This window comes from Monomorium pharaonis, chromosome 3, assembly GCF_013373865.1.
Source record: "Monomorium pharaonis isolate MP-MQ-018 chromosome 3, ASM1337386v2, whole genome shotgun sequence".
Lineage (NCBI taxonomy): Eukaryota > Metazoa > Arthropoda > Insecta > Hymenoptera > Formicidae > Monomorium > Monomorium pharaonis.
In genome coordinates, this window is record NC_050469.1 from 3,902,208 (window position 1) to 3,929,240 (window position 27,033).

Below are 27,033 nucleotides of genomic sequence, written 5' to 3' on the forward strand. Positions count from 1 at the left end.
TTTGCAAATAGTATATTTTTTAACAATAAAGTTAAATATCATTCGTTGAATACAACCCTTATTTTATAATATTTTTAAAAAGATTTGCCATTACATTAGATTTTTTTATTAAAAAATCCCAACTTTGTATATCCATAAAAATGCTCGTTTTATTAAAAAAAAATACACAAGTCAAAAATTTCGTAATTAATTTTTTTTAAATTAAGTTTTAAAAAGAAGATACGCGCCCTCTCTCGCGCGTTTCTCTCTTCCCTCCTTCCTCCCTTTCTCTCCCTTGTCTCCACTTAGTAGTTAAGAGATACATTTTATATATTTTTAAAACTATACAGTTTCTTAAATTTTCTAAAAATGAGATTTGTTTTACTTGTGATTTTCAAATAATCAATTTATATGGAAATGGAATATGATGCATACTACGTCTACAAATATATCTGATGCATTTTAATACAAATATGATGTATAGGAAACATAATCAAATATTGATTCACTTGCTTCACGAAATAACTCCTTTTTATTGTCTCAGAAAGATTACGGTAAACTTACTGAATGCACGACTAAACGTTTGGTATCAGAGCCTCCAAAGTTTTATTATTCACCTGGAAAACATGCTAGGAAGTTAAGAGAGCGAATATTCGGTACACATGCATCAAAATACTAGTTTGTATGTATAAAAAAACCAACCAAACAGCCAGGTATGACAGCAAACTCGATTTATTGCTTTTTCTGTCTCCGTATCAGATATCAAGTACCGCTCGAGAATTCAGTACTGTTCGAGTGATCTCTCGGACCTTCAAATGCCCTTTACATTCCAGTCGTCCGAAAACTCTTTTAATAATAATTTTTTTCTAAAACGCGTATTGATATTTTTTTATACATATTAAATAAAAATGGAGACACCGGTCTGTCATAAAGTATCTTCGTAAATAAAGATTCGCAATACTGGCTTGATGGAGGTTATTGCCTTCGTGGTATCAAGGCTTATTCACGGTATACGCTTTACTACTGACACGGAAAGGGCGGGCAGGCACCAGATGCGACAAAGCATTTTTTTTTAACCCTTTCGCTTTCAGGGCGTTGGGAAAACTTTTAATAGAGTTTAAAGCACGCGGGCGGAATCAAGTTTTTAATTTCAAAACCGAGACAAAGTTTTCAAAAACCATACAATATATAATAAAAGCCTTTTAACTTGCGCAGGTAATCGAGAAGCAAATGAATTACATTCGAAAATGTAAAGAGCATCAGTTCAACTAAATGCGAAAAAATCTATTATTATGCAATATCAAGGAATTACATTGGTACTGACAATCTCATGATTATCAAAACAAAATCTTTATTTGATGATTTGGCGCAAAATCCCACGAATCAAACTTCATCCTGTATTAACAAATGTATAAAGTAAATCGCAAAAAAAGATATATCAAATAAGTCAGAAAAAATTTTATTGATCGCCGATAATAGAAGCAAGTCATAAACATTATAGATTAAAAAATTTTAATTTCAATAATAATAATTTTCCTAATTTTCTTCACGCCAGAGAAACAAGAGAAATTATTGCAGTTTCGTTTATGCGGAACTCCTCGCGTATAAAAAAAATTCGGAGATTAGATTTTGTTAGGTATACACCGCAATTTCCAGATAAATGCAAACAGCATTTTCCGTCATTTTCTATCTCACTTTATACAACTCAACTTCTACATCCGAGTGTCAACGGCGTGACACTCTGTCCGATTCTTCAGATGCTATGCGCCAACTTACCCCGCCTCGCGTACGCGTACAGCTCGCGTGCGCGAGCGCGTCAGATAATCTCGTCAGTTTCTACGTACATACAACCGAAAGGATTTTCGTAGGCGCGATATGTATATCGTCTTTGCGCGCGAGCGTGGGGAGAAATGTTGCAGCGCGCACGGGTGGGCTATCTATAGCGGCGAATGTAACCGAACGGAGACTTGGGTGTCACTCAAGGATGACAAAACTCATTAATACCGATCTGCTTAATGCCCCGTCTCGTGTCCGACATTAATCTGCTTAAAAATACCTGCCGGGCCGCGCGCAAGTGACCCGCCATTTTGGATCATCCGTGTCGGTTTACTTTGTAAGATGCGCATCGCGCTACCTCCGGAGGCTGGAGATCACGCGAAACACGCACGAAACACGCGCCGATCCTGGCGTTAATGCTCTCGCCAGAGCAGGCTGTCGCCTTCGCTCTGGAGATTGCTCTACGGAGCGACTCCGAGACGGCGCAGCAGCTTGAAAAGGAAACGAGAAACGACGGAAGTTTCGATTGCAGCCGAGTCTTATCGCTTCAGTTTGCGCGCCGTTAAACTATTTTAGATAAGTTCGTACGACCAATCGTGACACACTTAGGCGATGTGAGATATATATTTTTAAAAAAGATAAAGAAAGATAGAATGAAGAGTCATTGTGAATCAATGCGAAAATTAATTCGTAAATAATTTAAATAACATCAAATATATTTAATAACTAGGAAACAATATATAATATCTTTGATAGATCTGTATGGTAGAGACTTATGACGTCAATAAACGTAGAATTATTAAAGATTATGTATACATGTATACAAGATTCACAAAATAATTATATTTGGATATTTTATAAATATTCCTCAAAATATTTCATAAATATTTTTGTAATCTTAGATTGAACAGACCATAAAGATTCATAAATATCAAAAAAATATTTATAAAAAAATAAATATAAATATATAAAATATGAACAAAATATTTTGTTTTCATTTTAATATTGTGTTGAATAACGTGTTGAATTTTTTGTTTCCTTTATATATGTATATAATATGTATAAAATTTATGTAATATTTTGAACAAATAAATAATAAGAAATATTTATTATAATTATAAACATTATGTTTATTATAAATATTTATTCTAATTACCGTATGCTGTCTGGAAAGAAATCTATTGGCGCAATAATCCTCTTAATTTTTATTTTTTCAATTTAACTTTAATCTAAAGCACCTAGACCAATTAAGGCCCACTTAATTAATTTTTTAAAAACTCTAGAATTTGAAAACGTGTGGGCTCACCACGTAATATGCTTTTAATAGATTCTATTACAAAGCCAGAATTACTTTGTAAAATAAAAATTTTAATAAATTAAAATAAACTTAAAATAAGTTAAACGGGATTTTATCAAGGATTTCATTCAACTTACCTTATACAATCTTACATACTTTCCAATTTTTTAATTCGAATTAAATTAAATTTATATATTAACACACACGCAGTTTAAGATTTATATAAATAATTAATATAATCAAGATAAAAGAAATATAAATTTGCAATAAATACTATCCTTTTATTAAATCTTCCTCTAACAACAAGTAATTCTGATTTCGTCATAGAACCTTTAGAAAATAGAGTTAAAAACACATTTCATAATGCTCCTGCAGCATCCCTATATATATATATATATATCAGAAAACTACACTTGCCTATTTATTTTTATGAAATTATCGTCTATTTTTGCTCGCTGTGCATGCGAGACAACGAACGTGAATTTAATCTTATGAGCTCTTGAATCATGCCGTGTAACGGCTAGTGTACTAATGCTGCCTTATGCGATGCAGATGTTGATTTTTTGCGTGACAAAACGAGACATAAGCGACGAGAATTCACGGACACACGATGCACTAATCATTTCGTCGTTTCTTCTGCAAAAGAACTCTCTGCAGTAGGATACCATATGATCTTTCCGTGCTACATGTATTTCATCATATTAAAAAACACTAATCCATACAAAACATAGGTATAATTTAAACATAATAAATAATTGGATAAAACGTAAATTAAGTTTCTCCTTCAGTTCATATATTATAGCTTTTCCAATAATATTAAATAAGTAGTATTGATTAAAATTTTTAATTTAATTGTAATATTAATTACAAAAAATCCTTTTAGTAAAAAAATGTTACATCAATATAAGATAATAAATAAAAGAATAATTCAAATTTTTCTCAAATGCTCTAAGTCGAATCTCTTATCAGAGATTTACCTCCTCAATGTATTTCTGCCTTTTTTTTAATTTATAAAAACATATAGGATAGAGCCGATTCCAAATGGTCAAATTAATGGGGTTTTAATGGCAATGGTCTCAATTTATCATTGCTTTGCAAGAGGTAAATCGAATAAAAACCAAATGTTTCTGATTAGTTGGGAATCAAGATCTTTGATACAGAAAGCAGACGCACAACTCACTACGTTATGATCGCTATCTATTCTCCTCTTATAATATAAAAAAATATACATAATAAGTTTATAAAATAAAATAAAGATAAATTTAAAACGTTGTATTTTTTCCTATGTTAAACTTCCAGAGATTAATGGAATATTTAAACCCGATAATTTTTCATTAATTTTATTATATTTGTTGCAGAGAGTACGAAAAAATCCAAACTAAGTGTCGCAAATAGTCTTGATACTACCACTGTTACAGCATTATTAAAACAATAGTTAAAATTATCGTCGCAATAACCGACGTGTCGGAACTGTTTCTTTGTTATGTAATTCACACACACACACACACACACACACATATACACAAAATTCTAGTTGTGGTCGCAAAATGCGTCACAGAGGAACCGGCCGGGTGTCTCAGCGTTAAGTACTTTCCCTCGAGAGCCTAAATTTGTAAGCAACCATATGCGGGGTGAAACGCAAGTAGTACCACTCACCGTTAATTGGTTGAAACCTTGCCAAAGGATCCGAGAATTGCCGAAGTCTGTCCGTCACGTACTGCGGCGACTCTCCATTCTGTAAAAGAACGAAATGTAAAGCCACTCTCTCTCTCTCTCTCTCTCTCTCTCTCTCTCTCTCTCTCTCTCTCTCTTTCACTTTTGTAGCTAGCTATTTCATATACGCAATGTTTCATCTTGTGACACAAATGAAACAAAACACGTCACAAGTATATCATTCGCGATGGAGTGAGTGTATTCAAGAATAATGAATTCTCAATAGGAGAGATTGGGAGAGATGACAAATTCAATTTAAATTAATTAACTTTCTATATCGCACAAATACCTTCCAATAGAAGAAATAAAATACGCTACTCGTCTGATATTCCCGCCCTATTAAATAATAATAATTGTGGTTTTAATTGAGTTTTAACATCTCCCCTTTCATATCCTTTCCTCCAAAGCCTGGACAGATATTTATATTTTATTCTTTTCTCTCTCTACATTTTTAAAAAATTATTAAAAATATTCAGATTATTCCAATATTGAAAATAATGATGGAATAGAGACTAAAGCTTGCATTGCGCGCGTGGTATAAAATAAAATTATACTACCTACACAATATCCATATCATAATCTATTATATATTTGTGAGAAAAAAACTGATCACTTACGTTAACACTTGACTTGTGGAATTTCGAGGTAAAACAAAAGTATATTTTAATTTTCAAAGATAATAAAAAGGGTTATAGTTCACATGGACTTACAGAAACTTCAAAGATAATAAAAAATGAGCTTAGGCCACCTTTAAATTCTATTTTTAAAAGTTTAAAATTTTTATTCAATTTTAATTACTATGTTTTAATTAATTTTATTTTTAGTTTTAAATTTATTTTAATTTGTGTGTGTGTTATACTATAATAATAATATCCATTCGCTTCTTGAATTTCGAAACAAGAGTATTTCATATGTAAAAAATAAAAAAGAAATATATTCTATGCATATTTCCTTTGTTAGATTTACATTCGAGTAATAACATTCTTTTTATTTGTCTTTTGACAGTCACTCCACTGTTTAATGCAATTGGAATACGTTTGTGAAGCATTCGTATTCCAAAGGAAATGCGTTCACTACAGATACAAGAATTCTTTGCAAAGTGATATAGAGCACAGTATTTCGAAAGCGTAATAACATCAGTTCTATTTTAACGTATTTAAAATTGGAGTATTATTGATTTAATACTTATAATTATAACTTGAAAAAATATGATCTAAACTGATCGTTCATATAAAATATTTATTAATTATGATCCATCTTTGAGATTGCTCAGTTGTTTAGAAAAGCGTAGCAGAAACTATAGTTTTATTTTGTGTCTATTTTAGTTTATTTTTTATGTGTTTGCGAAAATATTTTTACATGGTAGTAAATAATAATAAAATAAATTTTTGCCATAAATTGATTTTTATAAAGATACATGAAAATCGTCGTTTTTCTTTAAATTGGGGGAGGGAAGAATTATGTAATGATATTTTTTTACAATAATAATATGCAATTATTCTCTAGTTATTCTGTATATAAAAATATTAAAATAAAATTATTGAAACATAAATTTTAGTTTATGATATATTTTATACTTTAATCTACATTTTGATGTAAAACAGAAAATATCTCATAAACTACTCATTCCTCGACAACTGTGACTTAATTCTTTTATGCACAAAATAACAAAATAAATCAGTTAATATAAAGAAAGCACATAGTTATAAAAATATATATTATACATATTAATATATAATTACATATTCCAAATTGCATAATTTGAAAAACTACTGTGCTTTCACCAATTGATTCGTCTTATTATTTCCAGACGGATACTTTTTCCTCATCCTATATATACATCGAAGATAAATGATGATCGCGACAGCGTTTTGTTCTGAACTGCTGAAACCGTTGAAGCAAGACGAGATATATCCTAATCATCCGAGACTTCGAGTGAGACGTGACGAATTAATCTCCGCTACGTAGCGAAATACGAATTCCGGTTGTATTCGAGTGAACCATTAACGCGGCCGTGCTTCAGTTTATCCTACTACGATCAAGGATCGTATCCTTGCAGATATTCGCGAGGGGAGCGTGACGCGACGACAGGCGGGAAACGACGATGGGTGGAATCGCTGGAATTATCGTTACCCAATTTGCTTCTCCGACGCCGAGCGGCCCGTACTCGAAGTTCGCGAAATTGGGTCATCGCTGCCAGGCAGGGCACCGGCGGCGGCCAGAAAGCGCATCGACGGATGCGCAAATTGAAAATCGAACGCATCGCACATTCGTTCCCCGGTTTGTTTGGGTCGATGGTGCGATGTAAAACGATACCACTTTCGCCGGGTTTGATTGCATATACGCACGGTCCGGAATGCGAATTCTACAAAACGGCTAATATTTGCACTCACTATTATTCCTCTTACTGAACGAATGCAGACTTTTATGAAAAAAAGTACTCGTTGAAAAAAAAAAGGTAACCTATTTAAAAAGTACTTCTCGTTATACGAAATGTTGTGCTTTAATACATCCTTTATATATGTAATGCAAATTGTTTTACACATACACGTATAAATCTTTTTTTTAAAGATTTTTAAAAATAATATATTTAAAAATATTGAAAAAAAAAAAGATAATTGAAGACCAAAAAGTTAGGACGATTGTGCAAGAATGCTGCTTTGAATATTGTGATCTTTAATAAGATGCGTATAAAAGCTTATATCAACATCGTTATATTCCGGCTTCGTCCCAAAAGCATAAAACGTAATGCGGTCCCTCTAAATAATGAGAATGCACTATGACAAGCCGACTAAAGCTGCCTCCAGTCTTGTCGTCCAAGTACTTGAGTTACCAACGTATATGCCAAGAGAGCCATACGCAGGATGATTCACGGCGATGCGGCATAAATTTAGGATTTACGCTCCGACATAATTTCATCGGGAGATTTATCTAAACACGGCTTGCTATACTGCCTTGGGGAGGGATTACAAAGTCGCGGGAAAAAAAAAAGTCACGAGCGGTACGCGAGAGATGAAATAGGAATGCACGTCACAATATCCATAAACGCCGACCGACGAGGCATTTCGTTGAGGATCGAGCTTGCGAAGAGTATTTCCGTATAGTGGAATAGCGAACATTCGGCACATTCGTTGTCGAACGGCAGGAGTTACAGGCGCGAAAATTTTGTTATTCCGCGCGGACGCTATTCAATCAATCCGGCCACGTTCGGGAGGCCCTTTCGAACGGCTGCTGCCGTGACATGCATTACAGAGCATCATAATACAAACCCCCACGTAATCACGCCACGTAATCATGACATAATTGCGGTAACGCGCGGGACTGTACGCGGCGCGCGAATTCGGCCCTAATTAGACGATAAAGTCCGCCATCGGCGGCCGCACGTCGCTCGAAGACGATAGGAAAGAAGGATGAAGTGCTTATTCCTCCGCAGCGGAAGGTAATGAGACAGGGGAGGAGACGTCTCTCTTCTTCTCGAGAGAAGAACCTACGGGATGACTTGAATAAATTGGACCTGCACGCGTATGGACAGCTTTCCGATGTAAACTCGATAAATAATTAAACATTCACAGCAAGCACTAACTAAAAAATTATGTAATTGTTACTTATAATTTCCTCGACAATACTGTTATATGTATAACTTATAACAATTATAACTATTATAATTACAGTTATATTGTTAAGAAGAAAAATTATGACTAACAGTTACATAACTTTTTAGTCGGTGTTTGCTGGGCTGTAAGTGCACTTTTGTGATCTCCATCCCTTCCCCCTTTCCTCACTAAATACGAGATCATCCGTCTTCTGGGAGTTTCAGAGGACTGAAGAAAAACGCGTTCCTCACATAATCCTTAATGAATATTTACATGGCGGAAACAATTTTTTTTCGCTGGTCAGTCGACTCAAGACCAGCACGTCATAAATCCCGGAGGATACGTCCGGTTCGTGCCACAATTTAGGATCGCGCGCGCGAACCGAGTGAACCTCGCTGGGACAAAATGCTCCCGTTAGTTTCACCAATCGTAGATTCTGGCGGCGATATACACGCGGAATGTACATGCAAACGCGCTAATGTACCTCGCCGGCAACAGCAACATCAGCCGCGATAATGCATCCGTGGATCGCGCGGCTGAATAAATTCCGGATAATCGCGCGCGATCCCGGGAATATGAGGCGCGCGCTTAAGTGCGGGATATTCTCGCCCGTGATGCGTGAGCCCCGGATCGCTTTGCGTTTACTCCGGAAATCTCCGGAGACGTATGAGCGAGGTAGCTGGCCGACGGGTGCCGCGCGCGAGACGCCGCGCCCGACGACGAGGCGACTTTGACACCGAGCGAAGCGGCCAGCCTGTCTCCATTCGTCACGCGATGCGTAATCGTAAACTCAGCGCTCGGCAATTTATCGATTCCGCGGGCGATGACGTCAAATAACGCTTACAAACCTGCAATGTCCGCCTCGGGGTTTGTTTCATTATTGTACCATAAACACAATTCTTTTTATATATCTTTCTTATAAATGAGGTAAATGTTCTAGAAGTGACACATTATCGTAAAAAAAAACTCGTTTTTATTTTCTCCGAAAATACAAATTGCAACGTTCACGCAGCAGAAAAGCGTTTGGTGTTTGTGACTATAATTGCGTAATAAAATAATTATGATTAGAAGCTCCATTTTCACAATTATTACTGCTATAACGTTAATAATAGTAATAATAGTAATAACCTTGCGTTTACAATTTTCTATCAATTATGAAAAAAATTTTACTATAAATTATGATAAATTCAATGCAATTACATTTATAATAAATGTAATATTTTTTAACATTTCTTACTAATTACGTAATAATAACTATTAACTATAATTTGAATAGCTAAAACAACTGTAAGTATATAAAGGGCATAAAAAATGATTGAATCATAGTTTAATTATAATAATTGCAATTTTTCTCTCATACAGCGATATGTAAAGATAAGAATTTAAATTTCGCAATGGACGAGGAAAGAGGTTTTATCTTTTTCTTTTCTTAATCGATTGTTCTCCGGTAATCCCTGGCTTGTCGCCAAGTGACCCGCCGTGCGCGTCGTATCATATTTAATCTTTCATTTGTACCAGAATAATTCAATATGTCCCTCAAAGAGAGTCTAGACGGTAAAGCAGTAATTATTACATTCGATCTATAATCGCAATGCCAGTCGACATTCCAGATAAACGGACGCACAACGTCTCCGTGCGTGTGTGCATCAATACAGGGAAAAAGGAGAGATTTAAAAAGATTTTTCATAACATGTATTTTTCAAAGCGTATTTTTGTACTCGATTTCTAATAAAGATTTTTGCTTATATAAAGCTTTGGCCTGATTACAGTTGGTAATAAATTGTACAAATATAAATTGTCACAAAGATTCGAGCTCCGAGCACCACCCACGTCATTTTGGCCGTCACTTCACATTGTAAGAAATGACATCGGAAACGTCAAGAGATGACGTTCAAGTTATTTGCAATTTACAGTTAAATGGGTGATCTCGTGCCAATGAAATTATCACAACGCGACGGAAGGATTGAAAGGTCCGTTGTATGCCAACTTTGCTTTCGGTAATTTCCCTTCGGATTTACAAACAATCACAAGGACGTCAAATATTCGATTGACGTCAAAAAGGCATAAGGATGATAAAAAAAATAAACAGAAAAAAAAGGAGTAATTCGACGACGAGGACGGCAACGAAGCGAAGACAGAATTCAACGCTTAACAAGGAAGCAGTCGTTCCGATCGACATTGAAAGCTCGTTTTCCCCGTCAGTGGCTACCATCAGAGCATGATCAGCGAATGCGCATCGGATTCCGAGGGTAGCGTGCGAGGGTGCGGAATGAAGAGTCTGTGATGAGGAATCGCTGCTCCCCAAGAGGAGACAGGGAGACAGAGAGAGAGAGAGAGAGAGAGAGAATTGGCTCTACGTTCTTTTTCCCTTCTTCTCTTTTTTTCTCGCGTTCACATATTGATCAACGCGTCAGAATTTCAATCGGCCTGAGAATTCACATTCCTCTCCTTCTTCGTCTTCTTCTTCTTCTTTTCATTGTCTACTCCCGCTCTCTATACGCACCCCGCTAAACACACACCCCGCGCGCACTTTATTCGGCTCCGTATCATCTGCTTGTCCTCGGCGCATCTATATGCGGCGTCGCGGCGGACTATTCTCGGAGTGAAAGCGAGCCCCTCTCGTACCGTTCACCGTCGTCGCGTGTTTCGAGAAACACTCCGACATCCAACACGATACATTCTCCCGGCAGTGATATACGTCCACCGTAGAAATCGGGAGAAGGGTGAGGAAAGAGGATAAAAACGGTGTCCAGTCATGATCAGACGAAGCAGCGATCAAAACCGAAAAACTTGTCGAAGGTAACGTGTATACACATGCGAAAAAAAGATCTCCAACAAAAAACAACCAACAGATATTTCTCCCGCTTACAACAGTAGTCTTTCTTATTTTATATTTGATTTTAAGGCGATACTGAAGTGACAGACAAACTTAATCGGGATCGGTAATATAGAATTATTAACGCGCATTATTAACAAAATTTCATATGTATTTCTTTTATATAGATTTGAAAACCCTTTTCCAAATTTGAAATATAGATATTGACATCAGTCTGTAAATTGCGCTTTATACCGAGAACAAAAAAAAATTTACGCATTGCTCTACTTATGAACTTTTCACGCGCACGTACGTCCTAAATTTTCGTCTTAATTAAGCGTCAAAGTCTGACTTCAAAATTCGATATTATTCGTTCCTATCTACGTGTCTGGAATGTCAAACTCCGTGAGTACAAATTGCAGATCTTTCATATTAAACAAATATTATTACGACGTGACTCCACACGCCATATTTAATTAAGAAATGGTAAAAATATCGTAAATTATAATTTTTTTCCCATTTTTAATATAAACTTCACAATCCAGACGGTAGAAATGCACATACTTTTATTCTGGATAGAGATTTTCAAATTTATGAAAGCCCTAAGATAAATTCTTTTGACAAAAATGATTGCGCTTAATCAATAAAGTAGACCTATCTCCAGCATCCTCTTAACAGACCATGAAACAAACATAAATTGTAAGACATATTTGGATATATTATTGTAAATTATAAGTAAACGAGATGTAATAAAAATTAAAAGCTAACTCTTAAGTATTAATTATTCAATTAATAAATTTTTTACTTGAAGAGTATAAGTTCTTCATGTAAATTACAAGCGTCCTAAATATAACAATCAACCCTCAACCAGCGAATTTTATCTTGCAAGAGATATCTGGACTATAGAGTGAATGAGCAAATTCGTCAAACTCGTATTCATTACTTTCCATTCAAAAATCAGTTCGCCAAAACGAGCGACTTTTTTTTTTTTAAATCGAAATCAAAACGCGCGAACCAGTCAATTTGCGTTGATTCGCGCGCGCGTATAAAAACTATACAAACGATGACCAGCGCGCTGATCGCAAATAATGCGACGGGGGTTGCACTGTTAAACACGATGGGATTTCTACGGATACACTGCGAGTGGAAATTACTGCAAATCACGAGTCCGTCAATAGCATCGTAATTGACGTACGCGCGCGTGCATTGTCATTTCGGGAAATTTACCGCGACATCAGTGGCGATCACGCCGGCGTGTATGTACATACATCGGGACGCCGACACGGCCTCGATATCCCCGAGTATTAATATCGGACGAAAATCCCTCGGCGGCGGTAGTCCGCGTCGTGCTTTGCGGTCAAACATGCTCGCCGTCGCAACAGCGGCGGCGGCGGTGGTCGACGAACAAGGGGGTCGGTAAGCGAGGTAGGGGGAGCGCGACGAAAGCGCGAGACAAATTGAGCCCCGGGCTTTGTAAGACGCGGACCCCGTTGCAAAAGGACACCCCAGGGCGGGGAGGGGAAGAGGGAGGGAAGCGAAGAGACGCTCGATCCCCCCGCGCTTCCGGTGCGCCGTAAGAGCGCGAATGTAGGAGGGAAAAGGGATTCCTAAGCGAGCGAAGGAATTTCGCGGCGATCTCCTTGTCGCGCAACTCTTCTCTCGCGACCGGGATGAGGGGAGGCGGGGGGGAGAATTACACAATGAAATATATTTCCCCGCTCTTTCGCGCGCGAATACGTCGCGCGCACCCTCGCTAAATATAAGCCCGCCGCGCCGCGCCGGCGAAGTCCCACAAATCACAATGCCGCACGAAAAGCCAGGAAAAAAAAAATAACGCGAAGAGACGGGAGATCTCCCGCGTCGGATCCATTAGGTCAATCTCTCTCTTCACCGTCCCTGTACCTTTGTGCCCTGCACCTTGTTCTCTCACCTCTGTTGGAAGAGAAAAAGAGAGAGAGAGAAAGAGCGTGTTACGATAGACGATAGGGGATCAATGATAATGCCATTTGAGAGCATTTAAGCGCGCCAGGCGGATAAGCACGCGCCTCTCGAAGAAAATAAGCTCACCAGAGTTCAATTGGATTTCGATCCGCCGATCGTGCGGATCTATTTCTTTCTCCCTTGACTATGAGACCGGATAATTTATGCGATACTCTGAAAAACTTCGGATCGTTTGACTTTTCCGCCTCTCGTCCCGGAACATACAACATTGAACAACAACGGCAACTTACATCGAGCCATACAAGCTAGATTCTCCAACGAGTTTTGTTGGCCGTTCTTGCGAAAACTTAAAAACTGTAAAATTTTTGCCTCGGATCATCTAAATTCATAGAGTTCATCGACCGAAGTTTATCACGCTTTAAAGTCAGATATTAAAATTAGATAGATCTGTTATGTACCACATAATTACGATTCATCATTAATATTTATATTTTCCATGATTTCTTTTAAGTTCTCTTGGTAAATATTTAGGGAAATAATCAAAGTCGTGACTGCGAATAAATGTGAGGCACACGTTTGCATGCCGATAGATTGTAGCAGTGGATAAAGCTTGATCGATCGGGCGTAACGCTCGGGCAACGAGAGTTCGATGAAAGAGAAATACAATTACATTCCAATTAACGTCTGAAATCGGAATGGCTCCGAGACATCCATCCACGATATACATCGCTGACCGTCCGTTCGATGTAAAATCTAACGAACCTAGCAAAATGGAAACTTTCATCGCAAATTCATTGTGATATATTCGTTTACCTTTATGCATAGGCTCTGCGAAACCATGAAAATATGATATCACGTTTACGCGCGCGAAACTATCTATTGTATAACAATTTATAATATGACAGATAATAACAAATAAAATGCATTGACGGATATAAAATGATACTTTGCGTAATTTAAAGATACTAATTGCAGTTATATTGCCATAACCATAATAGTTTATAAAATTTATTTCACACAATATATTATTTAATAACTTATGTAAAATTGTAATATTTTATATTTGCAATTACATATAAATACAGGTTGAATAGTATTTTTATAAAACTTATTTAGATGACGCCTTTTAGAAAAGTGTGAAAATACATTTTACAAAATTTATTTTAGTATAAAAAAAGCAATTTTGCACTTTCATCGAAATATTTTCGTTATGGTAATTATCACAACTAGCAACGCGTCCTTTTGAAAGTGAGCTACTCGGGCGTAACCCTTTTTACGCACACTGGAAAAAAAACGATGATACGAGCTTAATGGTGTCGCGGGTCAAAAACCATTACAGCCGGTCGGTCGTGTGTGATGCACGTGTCGGACATGTGTGTGACTATGTGGCTATGTAGGCTGTAACGCTTAAATGCATCTTGCAGAGATACAATGCACCACACTTTTATGAGGATCTTACTTCTTATCAGAAAAACGTTATAGAGCAAAAAGTCATAGAGCAAATGTAATATGTAAACTCAAATTTATTTTATGATAAAAAATATATAAAGAGAGAGAGAGAGAAAGTTTTTATAATAATTAAGCTTAAATTTAAAAAATTCTAATATACATATATAAACATTTTATAAATTGTTTAATAATTTAATCTTTTATCGTAATTATCGATATTGTAAGGACCATCGATTTTATTACATTACAACAACAGCACATATAATATTGAGCGCGTTCCATTTAACGCTTGCAACAGTCGCAAGCGTCATTTGTCCTTCTTTAATATTTGATAAACAACAAGAATGAAATAATTCCGAGAGCGTTGCGAGAGCGTTAAGTGGAACGCATCCATTGTCATCTCAAAATTAAATTACTAAGATATTAAACAAAAAGTCACACATATTAAACCTTCAAAACTGAAACTGATACTGTAAAAAGTATGTAGTATTTAAAGTTAAAATTAGAAGATTATCACGGCTGTTTGCCAAAAGTTATCTTAAATCGATCCTGATAAATATTTAACATCAATTTGGATATCAAATTTTAATTCGAAACACGGATTTCTCAGTTGAGACTAATCTTGTTGCATGCTGATCATATTAATTCGGGCTGTCACAGAGGTAATACATACCATGCTCTCAGCGGACGGGTGATTCTGATGTCCGGAAGGTCTGTTTCCTTGCAGCAGCGCCTCGAGACTCTCGATATACTCGATAGCGTTCCGCAATATCTCCACTTTTGGTAAACGTTGGTTGGGGTTGTTGCTCGTTCTCCTCTTGAGCACCTCAAAGGCCTCGTTGACCTGTAATAGATATTACATAATTAATCACATACGTCGCTGGCGTGTGTGAATAATACATGCAGCAATGCAGCGCGCCCTGAGGGAAACGGGAGGAAATTGTGCAGCAAAACACAAAACGCCATGTCGCATTTTATTCGTCAGCGAAATTTTTTTAAATGGATACACTGAATTCGACAAACTGTGTCGCGTATATGAAAAGTTCGTCGCATGGATGTGGCATTTTTTTTTTCACTTTACTTAACTCTTCCTCACGTTACATACGGGCGAGTCGGATTTCAAACGACTCAGCAAAATTTAACACTTAGGCCCATCCTTGAAACACACTATTCGTCATTCAAATCATCTAAAGCGGCGCTTAGCCGACGATCACTTCGCGTACGCAGATGTTTTCCTTCCGTCAGCGTGTTCTCTTTGAGGTTGTTTACTTCGAAAACACGATTTGTGCACGATGTGCTTTAAGTAATTATAAACGGACTGGTTAAAACAGCAACGTGTATGTTCAGTAAACGAGAGATGTGATTTAGACGCGTTACAACTGATTTTTCAGTCACTTCGAACATAACGTACATCTCAAACTTTCGAGACAATTAATTAAATTTTTTCTGACAATTCACCAAAAATCTCTTCGAAGTATGGACTATACGCAAATATTAAAAATAATATATTAAAAATGCACAATAGAAAAAGAAAAAAAATTGCTTAGCAAACTACACAGTACTTACAGGAAAATTAGTATTACATCATTTAAACAATCATTGTCTTATATATTAATAAAAATATAAAATTTTTATGAAATTTGATAATTTTAAATTTCAGCAAAATATTACATTTTTATTTTAATATTATAATAGTCATGTAAAAAGTGTATAATGTATATGATTATTTTAATAAAAATAATATTAAAATTATATCATGAAAATTGTAATTCTTGGTTTAAATTGTTATTCTTTATCCAATATGTTTCTTCTCACAATTTATTCATTTAAAAAGAGATTATAGAATTTTATTTATTAAAATTTTATTTACTTATTAAAAGAATTATCATTAAACAAAACTAAATATACATACGTATATAAATATATATTTCTTTTTCTTGATAAAACATTGTATACAAAACTAATTACGTCAGTAAACTGTTTAAAATTATCAAAGTCTTTAAACAAGTTTTTATATTCTTGCTCGTGTATATACTTATAAGGCAATGATGATTTCTATTTAATTCAATACTAATTTCTTTCTATGTATTTCAAAAATGACTAGTAACAATCCTACACACATTGCATTCATGTGTTATCAGTTCTTTAAAAATATAACAATGAAGGAATACGAGACACCCGCGAAATGTGTAAGGTAACTGACCTTTCTCAAGCGCCGTCTCTCGCGCAAGGTGGCCGCTTTCCTTCGATCGACGGTGACCGTCTTCTTCTTGCAAGCCTTGCAGGCCCACAGGAGACATCTGCGCGGTCCATGGGGCGAGCCGGCGTCCAGAACGTGTGGATGAGGCACATGCTCAATCGATTCACCTTCGTTCGCTTCGCTCGTCTCATTGATCCCGTTGGTCTCGTTGATTTCGTTACTCTCATCGGCGTCCGCGGAGCCGGACTCGAGGTCGGCCGAAGCATCCGCCGATATCACTGACGACGCGTCATCCGAATCGAGGGTGTACCGAGACTGCGACCTGAATCACAGATTATTCTGTATTCATCGAAATTATTAACGGAGGATTGTATTTAAAAACAAACGTTCTTTACTGTCCTCCTGAGACGTAACTTATAAAAATAAAATACTACGCGACACTAAATTCGCCAATAATTATTACTTATTTTAAACATTAAAAGTATCTAACAGCAATACTTTTTAGTAGGAGTTGCTACTATAGATACTGAAAAAAAGCATTTGTGTAATTATAATTGAATGTCGAAATAATTATGATTAAGAGCTCCATTTTTATTACTACTATAATGTTATTAATAATGTGTACACGGAAAATGTTTCTGCGTTACAAAAAATAGATAATTATGATTTAAATATAATTAGCCAAAAATTATAAATTATAATCTATTTTTAATGCTAACTTTATTTAAATTATAATAATTGAAATCATTTTTCATCAGTGTAATACAACTCTATGTTATTACAACTAACAATTATAAAAATAGGACCATAATTATTTTAATATCAAATTATTATAATTTCAAATATCAAATACTTTTTGCTCAACAATTTTAATAATTTTTAGCATAATTTTCATTATTATTCATTCTAGCACACATTTTATAAATGGATTGTACAAAACGTGCGACATTTTCAAGAGGGAAAAACTACAATTACACGCTCTAAAAAAGCTCACAAAAAAATTTCAAATTCCGATTTGAGAACGAATTCCATTGCTCGATTATTCAATTAGTTGTCGCAAAATATCCAGTTTCCGATAAAGCAAATGCTTATCCTTGAATATATGTATACAGATTATACATACCGCGACATGAATTTCGTTTCGCGGAAGACGAGCTGTTGTCGCGCGCTGAACGTAAAAGTTTTACGATGATTTACCAGACGCTGAAAGGCTTAGGCATGGATATTTAGCAAGTGAACGAATTCGAGAATTCTTGCCTTAATCATCCTTCAGTTATCGCAAGCGGTTAATGATGAACGCAGGCACGGTACAAGTCCGTCGCGGTTTCCGCGATTGGACACGTTCCAGGTGGTCTCGCGGAGAATGTGTTTCCTCCGCCGCGAGGAGAGACGCCTCCCATCTCGGCGAGAGGGACGGATGTATAAAAGTGAAACACGAACGAAGTGAGAATGGTTTAATGAGCGGTAAAGCCGTCATCGAGTCTTCATTGGAGATAATGACTCTAGTCCGCGGTTTCGATTCGATCACGCGACAATCGTAAACGCGTCGATCTCATTTAAATTTTACCGTAAAACAGAAAAGTCAGAGAGAACAAAAAAACTGACAGCAAAAGATTCCGAATAAACTTTGGTTCAATCAAATAAAACGACACAAAAGTTGTAATAATGTAATTTCTATTTTTATGTAATTGCAGGTATTAAGTATTGATCACATTTTGACATACATATATCAATTCGATATTTAAAGAACGTTTTAATATATTTTTATTAATGTTTAATAAATAATTTAAACAGAGTGGAAAGAGAGAAAGAGAATATCTATCAAACAAAATAAATTTCTTTATTCCAAACATGTGTATAAAAAATTTTTATGCAATTTTTTTACACGAAATAAAGTTATAAATAAAATTCGCCAAGGTACGAGTGCACAACCGTTACACTAATGCTATAACACTAATTTGTGAAGCGACATACTGCAGCTTTGAGCTTTGATAGTAAAACAGCATTGGATAAATCTGATTTGGCCACGTGAAATCCAATAATGCCTCCATACTACAAAGGTAAGAGTCAAGAGAAGAAAAATGCACAGAGAGGTTTGATCCTGGCGTACGGTACAAAATGCAACGTTCTAACAGAATTTATTTGATTCATACTGCCTAAGCATGAACAAAAAATAAAACTATCAATTTTATATAATATCATTATTTTATTTGGTTGAAAGAAATTTGGGAAAAAATTTCATGTTTTTTGTAGTATTTTTGCTGTATTGTATTCAGTTCAACGAGACATTCTTTTACAAACATGCATAATTTTAGAGCAAAATACTAAAATAAAATTAAACAAATGATGGAACAAATGACGAATAGCAAATAGGATTCCAATTGGATCGTCTTAGCACCAACAATACGTCGTCTGTCACAAGGAATAAGGAACGATAAAAGAAATGAGAAAAATAGGCAAAAATCTTGAAGAGATGATCAATCTTGTCACCAATCAAGAACAATTAGTCATTTTTACGAATATCCATCAAAGTAACTGAAGTTTTCAAACATTAATTCATCAAGCGTCACGTTCTTCTTGCAAAAATCCAATATACTTCAGAAAGAACAAAGGTATTAAATTTTAATTTTTCCGACGATTTATTTCATGGGCGCCAATCTTATTCGAGAAACGTATATACATATATAACTGTGCCAACACTCTCCTGTCTTGAAATATATCAATATTATAATATCAATCTTTATATAGATTTATTAATGTTAAATACTTGTTTGATTACAGTGCTATCACACACACCTTGAATTAAAAAAAATGGTTTTTGTTCTTTATGGATGTAATTTTAATTCAAAAACACATCAAATAAATCGGAAGGCAATAAACTACGAAAAATATCTTTGACGAGACAGTCATCATAAAGCATGCATCAAATAAGTAAACAGTTTATCGAATATCGAAATAAATCGTGTAATACTATAAAAAAGATTAAAAAATAGGCGATGAATAAAAAAATTCCGAAAAAATTCTGGTTATTATTGATTAAATAAATATTTAATTTCCAATCAGATGTGTATTTTAATAGAACAATATCATTCAAAAAGTTTAGTCATAGAATAGATACTCGAATATATATAGAACCGTTGTATGAGCTGTATCTCATGAAATGCATTGTCTCGGTATGTTATAATTATGTCCAAAGTTACGCTTACATTTTATGAAACAACTATTACAGAGGAGGAATGGAAGGAGAGACAAGCAAGATGATATGACGTTGCACTGACAGAAACGGAAACCGGAGCACGAGGAAACAAACCGAGTTGATCCTTAATAAGAATAACAAAGCCTTGTACTATAAAAGTGTCAGTAATTATAAAATATATATATTTATAAAATATATATGTATATACAATTTTACAATTATAACTAATTAAACTTACTTAAATAAAACAGAATATTAATTTTAATTGCATCTAGCCGTTTTCCATATTACGATTATTTGATCGATAGTATTATTTAAAAAATACAATGGCGTTAGCATGCATGAAATCGTTACAGGACTTACTGAAGCAAAAACTTCATTTAAAGTTTCTTCATATCGCTTCATTAATAGGGTCACAGTGGCCTGATTTTAAGCCGAACGAGCACTAAAAGTGTAACCCGGATAAAAGCTCACCTGACTCGGTCGTTGCGATAATTCAACGAGCCGGCCGACGCCAAAGTGTTGCTAGCACCGATAATCCTCGCGCGATCGTCCGTGTCCCTCCTGGTGACGTATCCCTGCAGATACTCGGATTCGGTCGACGTGTAGACGCGCCGGTACCGATGGGGATGATGATGGTGGTGATGGTGGTGATGCAGATGGTGACGGTGATAGCCGTCGTAAGCCGATCTCGTGACCGCTTCGTAGGTGTAGGGCACCGTATCCGTCACAAAGGTCATCATCTCACGCGATTCACCGTCAGAGAGAGAGAGAAAGAAAGAGAGAGGGCGATGCGACGTCACGTGCCGGTCACTATATACTCGATCACTTGAGACAACCCTCGAGGCACATCGATCCGTCCACGTGTTCACCCTCGCGCGAACTCATCACGCACGGTACTGACGGCGCTGCAAAATCGCGCCTAGTTTAATTAAATTTTCCCTCGAGTGACATTACCTGCGCCCCGATCACCGCGTTCATCCTCAAACAATCATTCATCCGATTTTCCTGGCTCTGTACTTCAACTATTGCGAAAAGATGGGATGCGGATAGAAATTCACCGAGGGAGGGAGGAGCGAAGATATCCGGAAGAAATACGTCCCTTCGAGAGCTGACAGTCTGGGTTGTAAGGCGATCAAAAGTTTGCCGATCTCAGGACGGAGATGATCGCCGCTGAGGGTAGACCTTAGGGACTCTGGTAGACTCCTGTCGTAAAGTCACGGCAATCGCGCTTTATCTTTTTTGCTCTTTTCGCTCTCGTCGCGATGGCGGCTAATTTGCTCTTCTTCCCTTCGAAAGGGATGATGAATCACTAATCCCGGCGAAGACACGAATTCACTCGATGGTCGATGTTAAACTCCCCCTTTAAGTTCTTCGTTAACTTTGCCGAGTCCAAGGCTCCTGGCCAATTCAGTCCAAGGTGCAGGATTTTCCGCTCTGATTCGTTAAAACCACTAAGATACCCTGGCGCGTCGCTCGCTGTTTAAGTTGCTCGTCTCACTCTGCTATTTGCCGTTTTTCCAATCGTGTATCACACAAGTCATCAATCGAGAAAAAAGAATGAACGAGGAATTACAAATCTTCACGAAACACAAAGCAAAGACGCTTCTCGTTCAATCGATTGCGTGCGTAATCTAAACTGCCCGAACTGTAGAGATCGCGCGAGTTGGAAGCGGGAACGACAAACCGCTGCACTTATCAACCGCCGAAAAGACGTATTCCGAGAGGAGGATCGCTCGATCCCGATGTCACGCGGGTCTCGCGGACGATTCTTGCGAACGACACGAAGACGGGACTTCGGCGCGCGGCAAATCGCGGGTCGTGCGAACAGATCCGAAAAGCTCGTAGTCGGAGATCAGAGTGAAGACTTAAGTATCTTCCTGGTAGTTATCGGTCCCTCCGCCACATGGCATCTCTTGACGCGCGCGAACGCGTGTCGTTAAGCTCGCCCGGTCGCACGCACACTCGCTCGCGTAGGAGAGACGCGTCGGGATTATTTTACGCGTTACATGCACGTCGCCGACGGTCACACCCAGGCTGACTATTTTTAAGGACGGCCCGGCCAATCACAACCAGGGAAAATCGCCTTCGAATCCGCTGTCGCTCCGCCTCTGTGCTGTCATAGATGCACGAGTTTGGCAGGGACTCATCACGGGGTGTGGTTTAATCATTAATGAGAGTTAGATTCGTGGGACGGGAGCTTTCGGCCGCGGGAAAATCACCGACGAGCGACGTCGGCTATTACGCGCGGGCCTAGGGTTTAAATCAACGCTGGTCGCACGGTGGTCCGAAAGCATAACAACCCGGACGGAGTGCTAATCGACTAAGGACTGCTATCACCAACATTAGCTGCGGTTAACTGAGATTTAAGCGTTTCTCCGTTTCTCCTCCTTCTAACATCCTCTAGATGACAACACTTGATCATTTACTGTATTAACATTAACTAATGTTTCTTCTTGAGATCTCTTATTGCTCATAAATTTCTTTACACTGAGAAAAGCGTTTAATATTTGTGGCTATAATTGATCAAATAATTTTAGTTAAAAGCTCCATTTGTACAAATTATTACTGTTTTAATATTGTTAATAATAACCTTGTGTTTATAATCTACCTCAGCTATAAAAAAATTTTATCATAAATTATTTTAATAGCACTATACATTGACTCATAGTGGATAACATTGATTATATTAGAAGTACATTAATGTTTTTTTAATGTAACACCAATATTGATCATAAAATATTAGTTCCAAATTAAGATACAGTTAATGTGCATAATACAAAAAGTTCAATATAAAAAAATTAATATTGTTCTCTAACATAGGTCCAACATTGTGGCTTGGACAAATTGGCTAAACAACGCTGCAACAGCTAAATTATTTTCAAATATGCATTAATGTAGTAACTAGAATAAACTATAAAAACTGTAACTATCTTTTTCTCTCAGACAACACTTAACATTTGATAATAAAATAAAAACAAATGTTCAAATATCACACACACGTATAAATTCTTCTTTTATTGTGCCCTAAAAAACATAATTTTATTACTTTTGGACACCGCGCATCTTTAAAAGGTGAAGAAAAAAAGCTTGATTTAAAAAGATCTTACATCTTGATTCATCAATATATCAAATCTATTAATGTGTCAAATATTATTTATATCTCTTATAAGAAACTAAGAAGAAATATATGCTTTTACCATAATTTTTCACGTCTCAATGAATCGCAAAACAGCTCTGTAAAATAGAACAACTCAATTTTTCTCATAATTGTTAGTCGCAAGACTCAATCTCCGATCGCGCTTTCTAACTTAACTGTGTCAATTGTACGTATGTATTTCATCCGGCAGTTCCTGTGGATATTGCGGCTCACCAGGAGCTTCTGATACGTTCCAGCGCAGGATTCGAGAATATTTGACTAAAACATACTAGTTTGTAGTACGTTATATTACTAACAAAAAGAAAACAAATTGTTTATTACAGCAAACCGTGGTTTTTGACAAATATTCCAATACACGTTCGATAGTCGATCCGATTTGCGGTTTAAGAGAAAGAACGAGATAGAGGAAGAGCGAGGAACCTATAATCTATAGCCCATGGAATTACATATATGTATAGGGCGTCTGTACAGCTTACCGGCTAGTTACGCAGATAAGTAAACTTTCATGTAAATCTGGCGGCGTCTGTCACATTTTACGCTCCGCGCTTTCACAGAATTAAAATGGACTATTGAACGTCGAATAAAAGCTAAAATTATCCTGGCAGCGATCCAGACGCACGGAGATAGAAAACGGGGTGAAGTTTCAGCCTACCGCGAGCATCGGTTCCGTCGAATGCCGATCGTCACAATAATCCGCGCTTTACGCGCGCGTTTTCGGCGGCGTTGTTAAACGGCGTTAAGCGGACGGTCACGTTTTCCGCGCGGCGGCGGGGCAATGATCGAACGTCAGAAATCATGAGTCACGTCTCGCACGTTAAACGCGTTTAGAATTCTGCAATGTGCACAGCGCGCAGTGTGTGTCGATTATAGGAAAAACAAGAAAAGTTCACGATAAGCTTCGACTAATTGATGTTTCAGAGACCTTAGGCTTATTACCTCTTAACATTCTTATAAAGCAATTTTTCGCATATTTTTTTAGCAATCGGGACGATGCACAATTACAATCAGCAAATTATTTTTATTTATTTATTTATTTATTTGTTACATTTTTGTTACACATACGTACATATTTAAAAATTTCTCTAAAAATAATAATAATAATATAATATAATAAATATTAATAAATAAATAAATGTACACGTATAAATATAAATCATTTACTTATTAAAAAAATTATTATTTTGCAGCATTTATGTTACATATATGTGTGCTGTGTAATATTAAAAAATATTCTTATTTTATTATAATTGCGTGTGCATCATTTCGACTACTTGGAAAAATATGTAGAAGACTACTACAAAATATCAATTTGACATAAAACTATATAGATTTAATGAGCTTCCAAAACATCAATTAGACGAAGATTAAATAAACAATAAAAATTCTTAGATTCGTATTAAATTAAATTTAGAATAACGAAATACTTGCTCCTCGTTCATTTATGAGAAATAATTGGAAAGAGAATATTTGGAATTGAAACCGTCGAGGTTTAATCAAGTACAGTAAAATAAAAAGATAAAGCGTGAACGATATATGAAAGAATTCAATGACAATATAATACGTGTGTATTTTAGTGTTACATAATTGTCGATTCTGGAACCAATGTTAAATGGGATTATCTCGCTTTACAGCGAGGCAACGGTTGAATACTGATCGCGAGACGTCACTTGTCCAACACACACGTACGGAATCACTGTTCAGCGTTTAATATGCTGTAGATCAATTACAGGAGAACGGGCAGCGGTTCTGAAGTAAACGGTATTCGAGGAATATCCATATTTGCTGAGTATATATAAATTTAATGGCGGCGGTACTATTGCATATAAACTAATCCTCATAAAATATAAGACAGAATTCTTGGAAAATGGACAAGGAGATGAGTTTCCGTTATTTGCATCCGTGTAACATTATTGAAGAAGGATTCTGTTTCTGATCGATAAGAATAAAAAACTACTGATTGGTTTACGGGTGTAATTCAGTTGCTAATCGGTTCTATCAGGATTAAAAATTATGTAGAGAGGAGTTGGCAATAATCTCTCTGGAAAAGCCTCGATCTGAAAATTACGAGAATGCATCGAAGCGTAATATTAAGCATCGTTTAATGAGGATTGCTTCGGAAGAAAACTAACGCTACCAATATATGTATATAGTCATCACGGAGCACCTATATTCGCGACACGGGTTTTTATTAAAATTTCCATCCGCACAAGTTCCATGACCTCTCCGTTATTACCTCTTGTCAGAAGAGACAAGGCCAATTATCGTTAAAAGCGGTTATTATCGGACGATGTTAGAAATCCCCGAGATGAGAGGGGTTTCATCCCCTCTCCCCTTACCCCATTCGTCCAGCTCATGTACAATGCCATAGACGTATGCACGTATCGCGGGTGAAAAGATGCGCACCCTTCGCGTCCCCGATCGCAAGCGACCCGATGAGCTAGAGAGACGCGGAGACTCGGACTTTATTTCTCATTCGCTGTCGCAGCATCCGGTGGTACATATCCGAAGACACTCACATGAGCTCCGCATTTCTGTACATACACGCGCGCGCGCGCGCGCACATGAATATGTAAACACATATACGCGTACGCAGGCACGAACAAACGTACGCGCGCGCATTCGCAAACACAGGGGTAGTCCTCCCTTTTGCACCACGTCGTAGAAGCTCGGCACGGCTTCGGATGTGCTCGTCTCGCCAGGGTCGAGAGGAGGAGAGAAAGAGAGAGAGAGAGAGAGAGAGAGAGAGAGAGAGAGAGAGAGAGAGAGAGAGCAGGAGAAACACGAGGCGCAAAGAGTACAGACCCCGAGGAGCGAGACGCAAAACGGGTCACTCTCGCCTCCTTTCAGGATTCGGCTGGCTGGGATACCTACATCTGCCAAAGTTCACGAGAGGGCAATGCCTCGCCCACTTTTACAGGAGCATCACCGGAACTATGTCTTAACCCTTTAACGCCAAGCCACCCCCCCCTTCCTAGTCTCGGATTTTTGTTTTTTCAATCAATTTGCTGGCACCTTTTTAAAACTCAAGAGAACGTAAACAAAAAGCCAGTAAATTCTTGTTAATAAATAAAAAAACTCGAAATTCCGTGAGCTCAATAAATTGAAATTTTATCTTAGAAAGAGTGCTTTTTTTCTCTAATATCGTTTGAGGCGTACACAACAATTTGGGACTAGCGAAATTTTTATAGTATTTCCTCAAACGTTTCCGCAAACAAATTCTCTCCTTTTTAAACGTTCTTGTTTAAATTCTTGCTTAGAATATATATTTGGAAGATTACCTTTTACATATTTTAACGATTCTTCTTGCTTTAATCAATCATTTCTCTTGCTAAGAAACATTAAAATAATCATCTGCTTTCTCAGGATTCAGTCGCAATTTTAATACAAGACCGACTTCTTTTCGATCCGCGCATTGGAACCCGATTACCTCAGAATTCCAAATTTTCTTAGAAATCCGGAATCGGCGCCCCGAGAGGAAGAGAGAGGGAGAGAGAGAGAGAGAGAGAGAGAGAGTAAGCTCGGGAAACGGTTTGCCGAGAAAATCGCACGTAACGAAAAGTATGTGCTCTTCGAGGAAGTTAAGGCAGCCGACGTTCCGATGTCCTTTCGCGCTGCGGCGCCGCGCGTCGCGCGTAGTTTCAGTATAATCCGATGTGACTTCGTCAGCCGTCTTGAATTCTCTTCGACGTGTATCGGCCGAAGCGTTGCCTGCATGCCTTGGATGGTTCTAACGTCGAAGGACGTTACAACGATGTGACGGGTCGACGCGACGTCGCAAATCTCTCTCGACTCTCATCAGGAATAATCCGGTCATAATCACCCTCTCTCTCTCTCTCTCTATCTCTCTTCCGGTCTCTCCCCGTCTCTCCCGGTCTCTCCCCATCTCTTCCGGTCTCTCCCCGTCTCTTCCGATC

The 27,033-nt window shown here is 37.1% G+C and overlaps 1 protein-coding gene across 1 annotated transcript in view; it reads right to left on the reverse strand.

The window, feature by feature from the left end:
• The window catches only part of LOC105829386 (transcription factor SUM-1), a 53,351-nt gene extending 31,331 nt beyond the window's left edge, over nt 1-22,020 (reverse strand). The window contains exons 1-4 of the mRNA XM_028194984.2: nt 20,434-22,020; nt 16,767-17,085; nt 15,237-15,407; nt 4,709-4,787 (exon numbers count right to left, since the gene is read on the reverse strand). Coding sequence (XP_028050785.1) covers nt 4,709-4,787; nt 15,237-15,407; nt 16,767-17,085; nt 20,434-20,702 — 838 coding nt within the window. The 5' untranslated portion in view covers nt 20,703-22,020. The remainder of the gene's footprint in view (nt 1-4,708; nt 4,788-15,236; nt 15,408-16,766; nt 17,086-20,433) is intronic.
• Between the last annotated feature and the right edge of the window lie 5,013 nt (nt 22,021-27,033).